We start from the raw sequence: 14,531 nt of genomic DNA, 5'->3' as shown, positions 1-14,531 counted from the left end.
GATGGAGGCTGACGCTTACTGGGCACAGAGACGCACGCAGTGGGCCGGCCCGTGCCTTCTCTGTCCTGTCGGCCGTGTGTGTGCACGCGAAAGTCAAGGTGTACGACAGGATATGTGGTGTAATTTCCTTTCCACAAAAAAGCGTGTGTTTTGATGTATGTAGAAAAAGTCATCTGGTGCGGCTGATTTCCCCAGTGTCTCAGGCTCTACAGCCGGGGTGTGGCGGGGTGCTGTAGTTTTAAGTGTGGTTACCTTTTTGGAATAGTTGGACAGGTTCACACTGAAGATTCTAAGGGGCCTGTGTTCATTTTGGTGTAAACGTTCTTTTCTGCCTAAGTTGTTTTTTGTGTTCTGTGTTTTGTTGTTTTTTAAGTTTATTTATTTTGAGAGGGAGAGGCCAAGCGGGGGAGGAGCAGAGAGAGGGAGAGAAGGAATCCCAAGCAGGCTCTGCACCGTCAGCACAGAGCCCAGTGGGGGCCTTGAGCTCACAAACTGTGAGAGCATGACCTGAGCTGAAGTCGGACACAACCGACTGAGCCATCCAGATGCCCCGTGTTTTTGTTGTTTAAGGTTTATTTATTTTGAGAGAGAAAGAGTGTGCAAGTGGGGGAGAGGCAGAGAGAAGGAGAGAGCAAGAATCCCAAGCAGACCCCTCGCGCTGCCAGTGGAGAGCCTGACATGGGGCCTGAACCCACTAACCATGAGATCATGACCTTAAGAGCCAGACGCTTGGCTGACTAAGCCCCCCAGGTGCCCCAGGAAACTGAGTACACACACACGCACAAGGTCTACCCCAGGGCCATTGGAACAGGTGACCATTACAGTATTTTTTTAATGTTTATTTTTGAGAGAGAGAACAAGTGAGTGAGTGTGGGAAGTGTGGGGGGTGTGGGGCAGAGAGGGAGGGAGACACAGAATCCAGTGCAGGCTCCAAGCTCTGCACTGTCAGCACAGAGCCCGATATGGGGCTCGAACCCATGAACTGTGAGATCATGACCAGAGCCAAAGTCGGACGCTTAACTGACCAAACCACCTGGGTGCCCAGCGGCTGTTTTAAATGGCTGCTCCAGAATGGTCCCCTGTAATCTTTTTTTTTTGTTTTTGACTGGTGTTAGCAATTCTTAGACCACATATGACTGACTGTGCTATCCCCATTTTTGCCTTCGTGAAAAGCTGTGATGCAAAGTAACCATTTTACCTTCTAGGGCAATCATGCCTCTGTTCTCCTTACAGGACATCAATATAAAAATAAAACTAAGTTGTCTGGCTCTAAGCATGTCTCCCCAGCCCACTGTTTCCAGAAATCATGATCAATACCTTCCACCACTCTCCACCGTGCCTGCACCCCCCCCCCCCGCCCCCGCGAGGCTGGGAGGTGCAAACTCTGCCTACACAGAGCAGGCGGTCACTGCGTCCTTTGCATAAAGAGGACCTGGATATTTTGGATATTTGCAGATGAAAGCACCCCCCCCCCCCCCCCCCCCCCCCCCCCCCCCCCCCCCCCCCCCCCCCCGCAGACTGTTTCCTCCCATTAATCCTCCGGACACCCATTTAAAGAAATACAGAAGGGGCGCCTGGGTGGCCAAGCAGGTTAAGTGTCCGACCGATCAGGTCATGATCTCACGGGTTCGAGCCCCACGTCTGTGCTGACAGCTCAGAGCCTGGAACCTGTCTTCTGATTCTGTGCCTCCCTCTCTCTCTGACCCTCCCCTGCTCGCACTGTCTCTCTCTGTCTCTCAAAAATAAATAAAAAAACATTAAAAAATGTTTTTTAATCAAAAGCACAGATGTACACACACACACACAAAGACCATGCACACAGTGGGGCACCTGGGGGGCTCAGTCAGTTAAGCCTCCAACTTCCGCTCAGGTCATGATCTCGCAGTTCGTGAGTTCAGGCCCCGAGTCGGACTCTGTGCTGACAGCTCGGAGCCTGGAGCCTGCTTCAGATTGTGTCTCCCTCTCGGCCCCTCTCCCGCTTGGCTCTGTGTCTCTTTCTCTCTCTCCCTCTCTCAAAAATAAGTAAATATTAAAAAAAAAAAACAGCACAAAGCTGTTAAAAAAGGAAAGACTGGTAAGAGGCTGAGTTCGTTGATACAGAGCGGGCAGGGGTAGCTGGGGAGGGGCCCGGACCCCGGCGGATGAGCGTGTTTCGTATTTTCACCTCTGTTTGGAGGACTGGATGCTTTCCCACGTCCGCCCGTGTGAGCGAGACGCAGTCCCCGGAATCCGAAAACGAGCACGGTGTCTCTTCTTCCTTCTAAATGTGAGGCCTGCTCACAGGAGGGAGAACCTTCCTGTGCTGGGCCAGCTGTCCGTCTTACGTAACAGGCTGTGTGTGAAGGAGAAACTTCCCTGAGGCGTGTTACGGTGGGCAGGACGTTCAATAGTTAATCCTCCGCTGCTGCGCACCTTCCAAACAACAGAATTACGCAAACTGTTTTTCTCCAACTCCGTCTCCACCTGTGGCATTTGCTCTGGGAGTTTGGGAAGGTTCGGGCACCCCGAGGTTGTCTTCTGAGTTGCGGGGGGAGTGAATGGACCGTCAAGGAAAGTGAAGTTCTTGGTGCCGGACAGCTTTCTCCAAGGGTCACAGTTGTGCCGTTTGTGAAATGAGAAGTTTAGAAAAACAGAGATGAATGACAAGCAAGAATTCCTGCACTTTTTTTTTTTTTTTGAGCAACAAAGATGTCCAAAGGGCTTGCAGTTTTTCGTTTGTTTGGTTTGGCTTGATTTTTATTTATTTATTTTTTTTAAACAGAAGTTCACCAGATCACTTCTGTGGCAACATGAACTTCTAATTTTCCCGGGAGGCCGGGTCCTCGCACCTTCGGGGGTTAGCGCCCGCTTCGGCAGCACATGTATTAAAATTGTAACCCTTGGGGGTTAAAGCCCAGGCCCCTAGTAGCCTTTGGAGGGGGTACTCGGCTCTGTTTAAAAGTGCTTCAATTCAGAAGTGAGCCGGAGAAGCTCAGCATGGGGCTTCGGCAGGACACCGAGATTTCCAAACCGGCGTCTGAATAGGAGGGCAAAAACCAGTTAAATAAGGGACAAGACTCCGTCCCGCTGTAGGAAGGAATGGGGTGCGTGGGGTTCAGGGCGGGTGGAGCTGTTGGGAGCCTGGCAAGATGGGCCGGAGGCTGCCCACCGCACCCACACCTCCTGGCCCTGCCCGCTGGGCTCCCTGTGATGGCTGTTTCCAGCCAGCACGTTCTTCCGGCTGCGGCTCAGGCCACTTGCTGGAGCCCGTCGGACCAGTTCCAGTGCTCTGTTCTGAGACCTGGGGCCGCTTCCGCCAGCCAGGGGGTCCCACCCTTCCCAGCCTGCCCTTCGACCCGCTCCCCCCTCCTGCGCGGGTCCGAGGTCTTCTCCTCGCTCTCCCTGAAGCCCAGCCCCCCTCCCTTTACCAAGGTAAAGCGTCTTGACCTGATCTAGGTCCTTAGGTCTCAGAAGTGAGGGGACATCCGCCCGGGAACCTGTGATTCCCTTCAGCGCCTCACCGGGTGCCGCCTCGCCTCTTTATATTCTCTTGCCCCTGCTCCCCTCTCCTCACCTCCCCCCTTGCCACACACCTGCCCGACCGACCGGAGAGTGACAGGTGACACTCTGCTCTGAACTCCTAGAGCGGTGGTCCGCCCCTTTCCCTGGATGCACGTGTCCTTTATTCTGCAGACGCCTCGCTTCTCCTGCAAACGTGGGCTCGGGCTCCTCCTCCCTCGCCTCCCTGCAGGAGTGATGAAACACGCCCTGCTTCGGCTCTGCCTTTTCAGGTCCTACAGCTCAAGTTTAGAAAGTTTATGGAAGCAAGGTCCAGACCGAAGACAGTAGGATTAGCGAAGAGGTTGGAGAAGTACAGATTTAATCCGAATCTGGGGTTGGCGTGACTGTTCTTAAAGGACCACACGGAGAGGGGGCGCCTGCGGGGCTCAGCCGGTTAAGCGTCGACTCTTGATTTCGGCTCAGGTCTTGATCTCGTGGTTTGTGGGATGGAGCGCGAAGCCTCTTAGGGATTCTCTCTTCCTCTCTCTCTGCGCTTCTTTTGGGCAGGTGTGATCTCTCTCTCTCTCAAAATAAACAAACTTTTTTTTTTAAAGGACCATCCAGTAAATCGTTTTGGACTTTCAGGCCATGTGGGCTCTGTCCCACCTGCTCGTCTGCCGTCAGCGCCTCCAGGCAGCCACACACCGCCCGGGTGTCCAGGAGCACGGCGCTGCTGCTGGCCCCCGGGCCCTCGGTGTCTTCAGGGTTTACGTACTATCGTCCTGATCGTGCTGGACTTTTTCTTTTTCTCTTTTAAGTTTATTTTTTTTAGAGAGACTGTGTGTGAGCACAGGGGAGGGAGAAAGAGAGGGGCGGGGGAATGAATCACAAACAGGCTCCTAGCTGTCAGTGCAGAGCCCGACGTGGGGCTCGAACTCACGAACCACGAGATCTGTGACCTGAGCCGGAAGGAAGAGCCAGGCGCTTAGCCGGCTGAGCCCCCAGCGCCCCCAGTGCCGTAGCCTCTCGTGTTATCATGACGGCGTTCTTGGGGTGTGAGGGCAGAGTTCTCGAGCGTGCTCCCACACGAACCACTTACGGGAAGGCGGTGACGGAGTGCCGCCACGGCTCTGTGGCCCCACCTGTGGCCCAGGACGCAGAGGAGGGAGAAACAAAGGGGAGGGAAGATCTGGTTAAATGCAGACGTTGCAAGAAGGAAGAGGGATGGGGGGCCCCCGGGTTCCTGCTGCCGCGCGGCCTGGGCACGGGGACCACCGCGCACAGCCCGTGGGGACCGGGGTGTCTGCTTTGGAAAGAGAGAAACAATCTCAGACATGCTGGAACTGTCCCCAAAGCCAGCACTCCCCCTTAGTGCCCTAGGCCTGGGGGGAGGGGCGGGGCTCCAGAGGGGCCAGCAGGGAGGGCGGAGAGTCCCAGGGGCAGGGGGGCTTTGGGGAGCCCTCCCCAGCTCCCCCCCGCCGTGCACACCCCTGCCCTCTCTGAGGGCCGTGTCCGCGCCGGAGCCCCGTGCCCGTGTCCTTTCTGTGTCCCTGCTCACATTTCCCCTCGCTGCACGGCACGGCACCACGTCGGATGCCTCGGGGCAGGAGTCCGGATTTCTGCGTGGGGAGTCCCAGGGCAACAAGGCCTAAGGATCCTGGTGAGGAATTCTGAGGGGGAAGGCTCCGATTTTGATTCTACTCAGGTCTCGACTTACGGCAGAGACTCCGGAGTCCCCCCACACCCCTCCACTCATCCACCCACTTTAGGCCTAGAATTGAGAAGTGAGTGCCCGTCGTATGGGTGCATAGTAACATGTATGTGTGAGCTGGGAAAAGGAGGTGAGATTTTTCCCCCTGGCAGAGTACCATCTCACTGGATGGACAGTTGGCTCAGGCAGCTGGGTGCGCACAGGAGGTCAGCATTATCCACAGAAATGAATGCGCTAAACCTATAGCATCCGTGTTGCAGCAGAGATACACCCGAAGCTCACATGCAGGATTTTAGATGTCAGGTTACAAGGGAATTTATGGCCTTTCAAAGTCCTTTTAGGACACGTATGACGCTGGCCGGCTCTCTACCCTGGCTGGGCGTGAGAGCCGCCCGGGGAGGGCTGGAAACAGGGCTGAAGGCCCAGCTGCTCACGTGCACTTGGCATTCAGTGCCCTGCTGGGCTTGGTATATCCTCCAGAAACAGGAAATCTATTACCACTTTGTTTTTAAAAATGTTTTTAGGTTTATTTTTTTCTAACATTTATTTATTTTTGAGAGATAGTCAGAGTGTGAGCGGGGGAGGGACAGAGAAAGAGGGAGACACAGAACCTGAAGCAGGTTCCAGCCTCTGAGCTGTCAGCACAGAGCCCGGTGCGGGGCTCAAACCCACGAACACAGAGATCCTGACCTGAGCCGAAGCTGGACACTTAACCGGCTGAGCCACCCGGGCACCCCGTCACAGCTGTGTTTGTAACAGCTCCAAACTGGAAACAGCTCAGATGCCCTTCAGCAGGTGAATGGTTAACAAAAGGGCACATCCGCACCATGGAACGTTCCTCAGCTGTAAGAGGAATAAACGGTTCATACATTCGCTCAACAGCCCGGATGAACCTGCAGGTAATTCAGCCAAGTGAAGGACGCCAATCCCGGAAGGTCACATACTGTGTGATCCCATTTCTATCACGTTTTCGGGATGGAGAAACGCTGAGTGATTGCCAGGGTGTAGAGGGTGTGGTGGGGGGCCCTTGTAGGAAAGATCGGAAGGAAGCCGGAATGCCCTCTCGTATAGACAATCAAACTGACGGCTGGACAGGTGGTCAGGCCCAAGGACAGATGCCCGAGAAGTGCCACAGGAGGACTTGAACCTGGGCCTCTGTCTCATGCGCGATGGCGCACGCTTGAAAATGGGGTTCCAAGCTGGTAGAGTAGGGTTTGAATCCCAGTTCGGCCGTTAATTGTGTGACTTTGGGCAGGTTGCCTAACCTCTCTGAGCCTCTGTTTCCTCAGCTGCGAAATAGAGATCCTACCCACCTCGTGAGGTTATGCTAAGGATTATACCAAGTTATTTTCAAACTTTTAAAACACCACTCACAATATTTCAACCAGAACCAGTTAGTACATGCACATCAAAACACGTGTAGCTGAAATCAGAGGCTTTATGGAATATGTACCCTTGCTGTATATTATACACTGCTTTTTAGCTTAGTTTTATTTTTTAATTTTTTTTTTTTACATTTTATTTATTTTTGAGAGACAGAGACAGAGCATGAGTGGGGAAGCGGCAGAGAGAGAGAGGGGTAGACACAGAACCGGAAGCAGGCTCCAGGCTCTGAGCTATCTGTCAGCACAGAGCCCGATGCGGGGCTGAGCCCGTGAACTGTGAGATCATGACCCGAGCCGAAGCTGGACGCTCGACCGACCGAGCCGCCCTGCGCCCCCAGCTTAGTTTGTAATAGAGCTGGTCGTGGTCCCCCAAGTGGATCTCATGGCGAAAGTGAGGCCTAGTGCTGCAAACACGCGTCGCAGACTTTCTCCCCTCATGCCGTTCCCGCGGGTCAGGCCGTGGGAAGGTGCTCGGGCTGCAGAGCGGCGCAGGAGGGGTTCCCAGCATCCCCACAGGCTCGGAGACTAGGTGAGGTCCCTGCTCACCTGGAGCTTCCCCCTGTGCTCCTCAGACTCTGCTTCTCGAGGGCCAGGATGGCCTGCTGCACCACGTTACCCTGAGGGGCCTGGCCGGGAGCACAGCTTTGGGAGCACGGACCCTGTCCTGGGCTCTTGCAGGCCTGAGTGGGCTCAGCAGGTGAGGCACCTACCAGAGCCCGCTCCCCAGAGCACAGTCCCCTGCAAGTAAGGGCGCCCTTAACTGCGAGGGGCTTGGGCCCACTATCACCGTTTACAAATGACGATTTGCAGAGGGTCCCGAGGACTTACTTGCCTAGGGATTTTCAGCTGAACTCAGCCCGTCTGTGGCCCTGGGGCGGGGGAGGGAGAGTTGCCTCCTTAGAACACAGGAAGCCTTTGTGCTGTCCTTGGGAGAAAAGCATTTTAAAACTGCTTTGCACAGGGGAGAAATCCCTGCAGCTGACCGCAGGTATCACCAGCCGGAGCCGGGGTTTGGAAGGCCACTGGGCAGGGCCCCGGGCGCTTGGGGATCCAGGCGCGGGCGCAGGGTCCTTTCCCAGCTCTGCAGAGGAAGGTTTGGCTTATTTATCTGTTTGCTCAGTTCTAAAAAGGTGCTGATGTTCTCTGTCCCCGCCGACCCGACCCCACCTGCTTGCTCTGTGCTCCCACAAGGAGGCGGTGAGCACCCTTGTCCCTCGGGGAGGGGTCAGCTGTTGAAGTGGATGCGTGTCGTAAGGTCGGGTGTGTTCCCCAGTGATGTTTTGTAGCATTTCTTAAGGGGAAGAAAAAGGAAGGCAGTTTCCTCCTCACTGGCGAGGGGGAAAATGTGTCCAGTGCCTTTTTTTTTTTTTTCCAAGATCATTATTGAAATTGGCAGAGTATTATTACCGTTTAGAAAGAATTTCTTGTATTGTGGCATGAATCTTTTCTGTGGGGAGCTCATTTTCCCCTGGCCCAGATGGCTTCCCGTTATGCGGTGTGCCAGAAGATGAGAGCCTCACCTGTGTGTGTGCGCGTGTGTGCGTGTCTGTGTGTGTGCGCGCGCCTGCTGGAATGGAGGAGAGACGAAGCGCTGGCGGCCAGCGTGCACCATTAGCGGGAAAGAGGACTGATGGTACGCGGCAGTTTGCTTTTTTTACAGTAAAATGACTGTAGTTACTATTGAATTGAGCTTGATGGGTTCCCACAAGTCTCCTTCACTTGACGCGCCCCCCTTCATCATGAAGACCGGGGGGAGGCCCCCTGTTCGTGGAGTCAGATGCTATCAGTCCGTTGAGCGAGCGCCCGGCATCCCTGATCTAACTGCTGGTTTTCATTTTTGGACTTCAAATGGGAATGTTTCCACGGGAAGTGAAACTCTCAATTTCGTGTTTCAGCCTTGGGGCTGTGGCGTTTGCCTGGAGAAAGGGGCTGTGTGTCCTTCCTCAGGGTCCAACTCAAGAGTTGAGTCAAATTGGAATTTGATTTCTTTCATTCTTCTTTTAAAAATTTTTTAATGTTTATTTTTGAGAGAGAGAGAGAGAGAGAGAGAGAGACAGAACGTGAGTTGGGGAGGGTCAGAGAGAGAGGGAGAGACAGAATCCGAGCTGTCAGCACAGAGCCCGACGCAGGGCTTGAACCCACAAACCAGAGATCATGACCTGAGCCGGAGTCGGACGCTTCACCAACTGAGCCCCCAGGCGCCCCTGGTTTCCTTCTTCAGTGCGTCCTCAGTCACGGCTCTCTGGGGTGATGGTGTGTGCACTTCTGATTTCGATCTTTGTGAGCGCCTCCCCTTTGTCAGCAAGGCAGTTGGCCGTACCGTGTGTGTGTGTGTGTGTGTGTGTGTGTGTGTGTGTGTGTGTGAGAGAGAGAGAGAGAGAGAGAGAGAGAGAGAGAGAGAAACCTGTGACGCATAACCTTACTGACAAAAAGGAATTTCCTTTTTTTGTGATGAGCACAAAATTTTGAATGGCTTTTGACCAAAGAGCCTCCCGAAGTTCTCGTGAACCTCATAAAGTTCTTTACGGTAGCGTTGCCCTTTACCCTGCTTCTGTGGCTTTTCTGGCCAAAATATCTGAGGATCATCAGCCCTTTGAACATCTCCTACCAAATAGCACCGCAGGCCAGGAGCCAAGGTGCGGCCGTGTGGCCCTGTTTGGGGACCAGGCACCTCTCTGTGTTCCTGGCATTTCAAACATCTTAGTCTTCAGTCTCTGTGTCTTCAGTGTATTATTCACCCCCAGAGGCGTTCTGGCAGTAAGCAGAGGCTCGGCTGGACCCTGGAGTAGGGGCGGGCAGCCAAACCCAAGGGCACTCTTCTGTGGGCATTCTTCCCCAGCCTGCTTTTTTCAGACCCGCTGCCTGGCAGTGGTGGCCGTTCCTCTCTGGCGACACGGGGGGCCTGAGTGTGGTGTGGGGGTTCCTTGCCCCAGGTCGGGATTGCCCAGTCTTCATGTTGGCTGGGAATCGTGAGCACGACCCAGCCCAAGGGAGGGCCTTTGTCATCTGCGAACTGGAAATGCATAGAAAAAGATTTTAAGATTCAATAAAAAACAATTCTCTTGTCCCGGACATAAGCAGATTAATAGTATATGCTGTCAATGTTTTGGCTGCACACCATCATCTTGCTATCGATCCAGAGGAGATACGGTATTGACCCAGCAGCCACGTTTACTTTTTGCTAGCATGCTTTTGTTTCTTATAAAATGTGACCCGAGTGGGTACCTGTGGGGCTCAGTCGGTTGAGCATCTGACTTTGGCTCAGGTCATGATCTCGCGGTTCGAGGAGAGATCAAGCCCCACACGGAGCTCACCGCTGTCGGCGCAGAGCCTGCTTTGGGTCCTCTGTCGTCCCCCTCTTTGCCCCTCCCCCATGCGTACTCCCACGTAAACATTAAAAAACACATATACTGTGACCTGTTTCTTGTCCTCTGTCTTTGTCACGGCCAGCTTCTGTCCAGTCAGAAGGACGGGGTTCAGTTCAGGCAGAAAGAGCAGTAGGGAGCCCTAGACCTCAGATGTCAGCCTGTTCCACTCTGTTCAGAAGTTGATGTGATTGAGCGTCCCCACATCTCTGCCGTCTGTCCCCCTCACCACGGTCCCCAGCGACCTAAAGTGCTCTCAGTAGCACATCGTAAGATCCGCTCAGTTCGCTGGAATATGTTTCAGATTTATGCTTTTTCAGTGTCTGCTGACTCTGTTTCCCCGGCTGCGTTCTCCAAAAGAGAAACACCACAGACTCCTTCTGGCTGAAGGCTGGGGAGGGAGATGCTCGTCAGTAGCTGAAAGAAGGGAAACTGGAATAAAAAGTGCAGCTCAGGTGGTCTTGTGGGACTGTGACCGCAGAGCGGGTTTTCATCAGAGGCCGTTTGGCACTGCCGTCTATGAAACGGGCTTGGAAGGACTCACTCATTCTTAGTGGTCCACGACGGACGGACTGTCCTTGCCATGTGCCTGTTCCTGGGAGGGCCGGCAGCATCGGGGCGGGGGTGGGGGGATGCCCCGTGGCCGGCCGGAGCATATGTGCACGTTCTTCGGGACCACAGCTGCCGGGGAGCGATCCATAACAATGCTCCCGGGCTCGGAGGGCAAATCTTCTCATTTGTTTGAAAAAGAGAAAGAGGGAACCCTCACTATCTGTACATGGAGTTTGGCTCCGGAGCAGGAGGGAGGTGGGAAGGGAGGGGGATTTAGGCAAGCGGGATTTTCTCCCAGGCTTCCCAGCATGTGGACACACAGATCAATGTCTTATCCCGCGTTCAGCTGGACACTGGGTTAGACACTGGGTTGATCAACACGTCCCCTCCTGTTCCGTATCATGCACCGCATTCATTGCAGCCACTGAGCCTAAATTACTGTTTGCTTTCTTTCTGCCTTTCTTTTTTCTCCCCCCCCCCTTCCCCGAAATGGTAAGAACTCGTGTAAGGATGGAGTTAGTTTATCCGTGCTAATGCTTTGATTTTTCTCTTCTCTTTCTCTTTGCCACAGTAGGTAACCAGTTAGGGGCCTTGGTACATCAAAGGTAAGCAGTGGGTTATGTTTTATTATTTATTGATCATTTCTAATTGTTTATTGATCCACCATCTGTACTAGAGTGTTAGCAAGTCAGAGGTTGAGAGTGTGAAAAACCAGGGGCTAGATTGCTTTAAGACTTAAGGTTTTTTGGGGTTTTTTTCTAGTCCTTTCCCAGACAGTGTAAGCTCGAGGGATAAATGAACAGGGATATTGAAAATCAGCCATGATTGTATGTAAACTTAATGGACCTCTAGAATGTGGGGGCTGCGTTTCTTCTGTCCACGTACACCTAATTTAAAAGGAGAGGCTGTGAAATTTTCCATCCCGATTTGACAGCATTTCCCTGTGTTTTAAGAATCCTTAACATCTTCATTTGGGCAAATGCGTCCCAAAGAAGCATCAATCACTGGGCTTTCACCAGATGAAGCTTGTGACTCACAAGGAGGCCAGAAGCCCAGCGCCCACCCCAAGCCCGCACTTGCCACAGGGCCTTGGAGAAGTGTCATCCTGATTCCCTGCCTCCGTTTACCTCCATAGCCTTCCCTTACATACTGAGGATGTAGAGAGCGCAGAGACCTCTGGGCTTTAAACAGACCAGACGTCTTTTTAAGAAGTCAGATGCAGTGTTTGCAGTTCCAGTATCATCCTTCAGAAAAGAATGAAACCTCCAGGAAAGTCTGCGACGGTTTCTCTCCTCATGGCTGGAACTCGCTGCGGTGCATCAGTCACCGTAACATAGCGTCCCTCATCCCCGGCAGCCACACTGCCGATACAGTTCTGTCCTCACGTGTGCTGCACGGATGTGGGGGGATTTCTAGAAATCCTCAGGCACCAGTTAGCCAAAAGGTCTAACCTGGGTTTCGTCTTTGCCGGGCTCCGGGTCTGCTTTGGTTTTTAAGGAACTAAGTTAAATGATGTTGTCGTTAGTCTCGAACGTGACCTTCCTATAAAGCCGTGATTAGTCAGAATTTTACTTTCCACAGTGTGCATACTTGGTGCACTAGACCAGCTTCAGCCTCGCAGTTAGGTGGAGCTCTGTCTCCGGGGGGCCCAGAGCAGCCCCTCTTCGTACCTTTCTCCCTCGAAGAGAGTCTGCTCTCACCGTTCCTGAGGGCAGAGGCGCTGAGTTTTGGGACAGTTTGTATTAGGATAGTGCTGACCCCCCTCTTCAGGAGACTCCCCGGGGACCCTTGCGGAGGACAGACAGCTGGTGCCACGCCTGGGAGCCGCGGCCTCGGGGCTGCACATGCAGGAGGACCGTCACCCTCCGCCACAGCCAGGAAGCCCTTCCCAGGGGGGCCCCGCACCTCCTTCGGGATGTGCTGGACCAGCCGAGGCTTGGCGTTTTTGTCACCGTGCTCCTGATTAGGAAGCTGGAGTTGGCTGGTTTTGGGGTGAGCTCCAGCACCCCGGGAGCTAGAGGGGCTCCCTGCACACGTGTAACCCGGAGGAGGCGCACCCGCATGGAGAAAGCGGTCTGCTCTCATCCCGCAGGCACAGTGGCGAGTGTTACTCCTGCTGCTGCACGTGTCCTGCGCGCCACGCTTGCCCTAACAGCGTGCGTTGGATTCGATCCTTTCCATGGTGGGTAAAAATCCAGCTGTGGGAGAGATGTTTAAAAATGCTCATTACCCTTTTTTTCTTTTTCAACTCCTTGCATTTAGCTTCCTCCTAAGGTAAATGTTTAGATTTAATTGCTTTCTAGGGCGTTGGGCAAATTGGATATTGTCCATAATACACTCTCTCTCTCTGGCAACTTCGAAGGTTTGCCTGAAAGAACCAGTGCGGTAGTTGTTTAAAAAAAAAAAATACATTAAACGACCCGACACCTAACGGACGGGAGAGCGTTGAACACCAGTGCCCGATTATTCCGTCCTGGTCAGCACTGATTAGGCCTGTTGACTGCTGGTTCCATTTGGAGCATCTCCCCCTCGACCACAGATAAAGTAGAGGGAGGCCAGAAAACAATAAAAAGATGGGGAAACGGGGAATGTGGAAGAGAAATTGAGTATCTGTATCTAGGAAGGAGACGAGAGGAGAAATCCACGCTCCCTCCGCGAGCCCGAGACTGCGGTAGGGGTTCGGCAGGACCGAGAAGAGCGATTGTTAGTAGAGTTGATGGTTTAATGGAAAGTCCGAGGTGGCTTCCTCCGACACAAGGAAAGCAGAGGCTCGGGTCCTTTCGAGAAGGAGTGACCAGGGGTCCATCAGAGGACGCTCTTCCCCGAGGGCTGTGGCCTCAGCGGCCCAGTCGGCCCTGTTCGCATTCTAAGCCTCTGTCGTCCAGCCTTGCCCACATGGGAAGTTTGGGGAAAACCTGAAGTGGCTGTGGATTTCTTTACTCTATATGTTTTTTCAGAATGCTCTTTGTTTTTAGGGCAGTAATAACAGAAGAATTCAAAGTGCCTGATAAAATGGTCGGATTTAGTAAGTATCCGCGTTACCTGCTTGCCCCTGGTTAGCCTCGCACTGTGACTGTCACTGTGGTAGAATGCTTTGCACACCGTGGCCCCCAGAGCCCCACTCCAGGCTCCCCCCCCCCCTCCCCTGCGCCCCTTCCCACCCCTCCCCTCCTCTCCACGTGGGGCTGGGGCACCCTGTACCTGTGTGCTGTGTTGTACGAGTTCTCCCCATGGGCGCACCAAGGCCACCCTGAATTGTGGTGCTGTGAGCCACGTGTGGATGTTTGCAGAGCGCATTAGGTCCTTCGTGCATGGGTAAGGATGGAACCGGGGGGCCACGGCCTGACCCTGTTCAATCTGTTTCAGTTATCGGCAGGGGAGGTGAGCAGATTTCACGGATTCAAGCAGAATCTGGTTGCAAAATTCAGATTGCTTCAGGTAAGGCTCCTCTTTTCATAGCTCTCAGTTGGGTATAAATCAGTGTTTTGCCAAGTTTTCCAGATTTCATTACCTTTGCTCGTTACTTAGAAGTCCGGGGGGCCTGGGTAAGTATTCATGACTGCTGTTTTCCTTGCATTTTTGGATCCGGACGCCCAGATGAGAAGCACAAAAACCAGGGCAGGAGCAGGCCCAGACACAGGGCCCTTGGTGGTTCCGAGGCTCCCATGGCCCCGGCCAGACGCCTGCGGCTCTAGGATCTCCGTTTTCTGCCCTGGGTGTCATGCCAGGCAGTGGGGCCTGGAAGAGTGCTGTGGCTTTGGGGTCACTCCTGGGGCCTGCTCACCGGCTCCCCTTTGTAGAAAGAGGCTGGCTAGGGGTTCTGGCTAAATGAGCATGTGTCAAACACAGTCCGGGACCCTCCACAGCCGGGTCCGTTTCGACCGTGCAAAACGGAGAGAGACAGATTGCGGAAGAAGCGTTTTTATTAATAGTTCTAACAACGAATTTGCATTTGCTCTCTTTCCATCGTGGAGGAGGGGCCTGGGGGAGGACAATGCACTAGAGAAGGCGTCATCCACTTAGGAGACACATCTTACA

The 14,531-nt window shown here is 53.6% G+C and overlaps 1 protein-coding gene across 3 annotated transcripts in view; it reads left to right on the top strand.

Moving 5' to 3' along the window:
• The window catches only part of FUBP3 (far upstream element binding protein 3), a 48,658-nt gene that overhangs the window by 12,317 nt on the left and 21,810 nt on the right, over positions 1–14,531 (top strand). For 2 of the 3 annotated variants that reach the window (XM_029919593.1, XM_029919595.1), the window contains 3 exons: positions 11,065–11,098; positions 13,469–13,518; positions 13,860–13,931. In XM_029919593.1, the coding sequence (XP_029775453.1) occupies positions 11,065–11,098; positions 13,469–13,518; positions 13,860–13,931 (156 nt within the window). The remainder of the gene's footprint in view (positions 1–11,064; positions 11,099–13,468; positions 13,519–13,859; positions 13,932–14,531) is intronic. The other variant, XM_029919594.1, reaches the window with a different exon arrangement.

The sequence above is a fragment of the Suricata suricatta genome, chromosome 13 (genome assembly GCF_006229205.1).
Source record: "Suricata suricatta isolate VVHF042 chromosome 13, meerkat_22Aug2017_6uvM2_HiC, whole genome shotgun sequence".
Classification (NCBI taxonomy): domain Eukaryota; kingdom Metazoa; phylum Chordata; class Mammalia; order Carnivora; family Herpestidae; genus Suricata; species Suricata suricatta.
The sequence above is the reverse complement of the archived record's forward strand: the minus strand, read 5'-3'. Positions and strand labels throughout refer to the sequence as shown.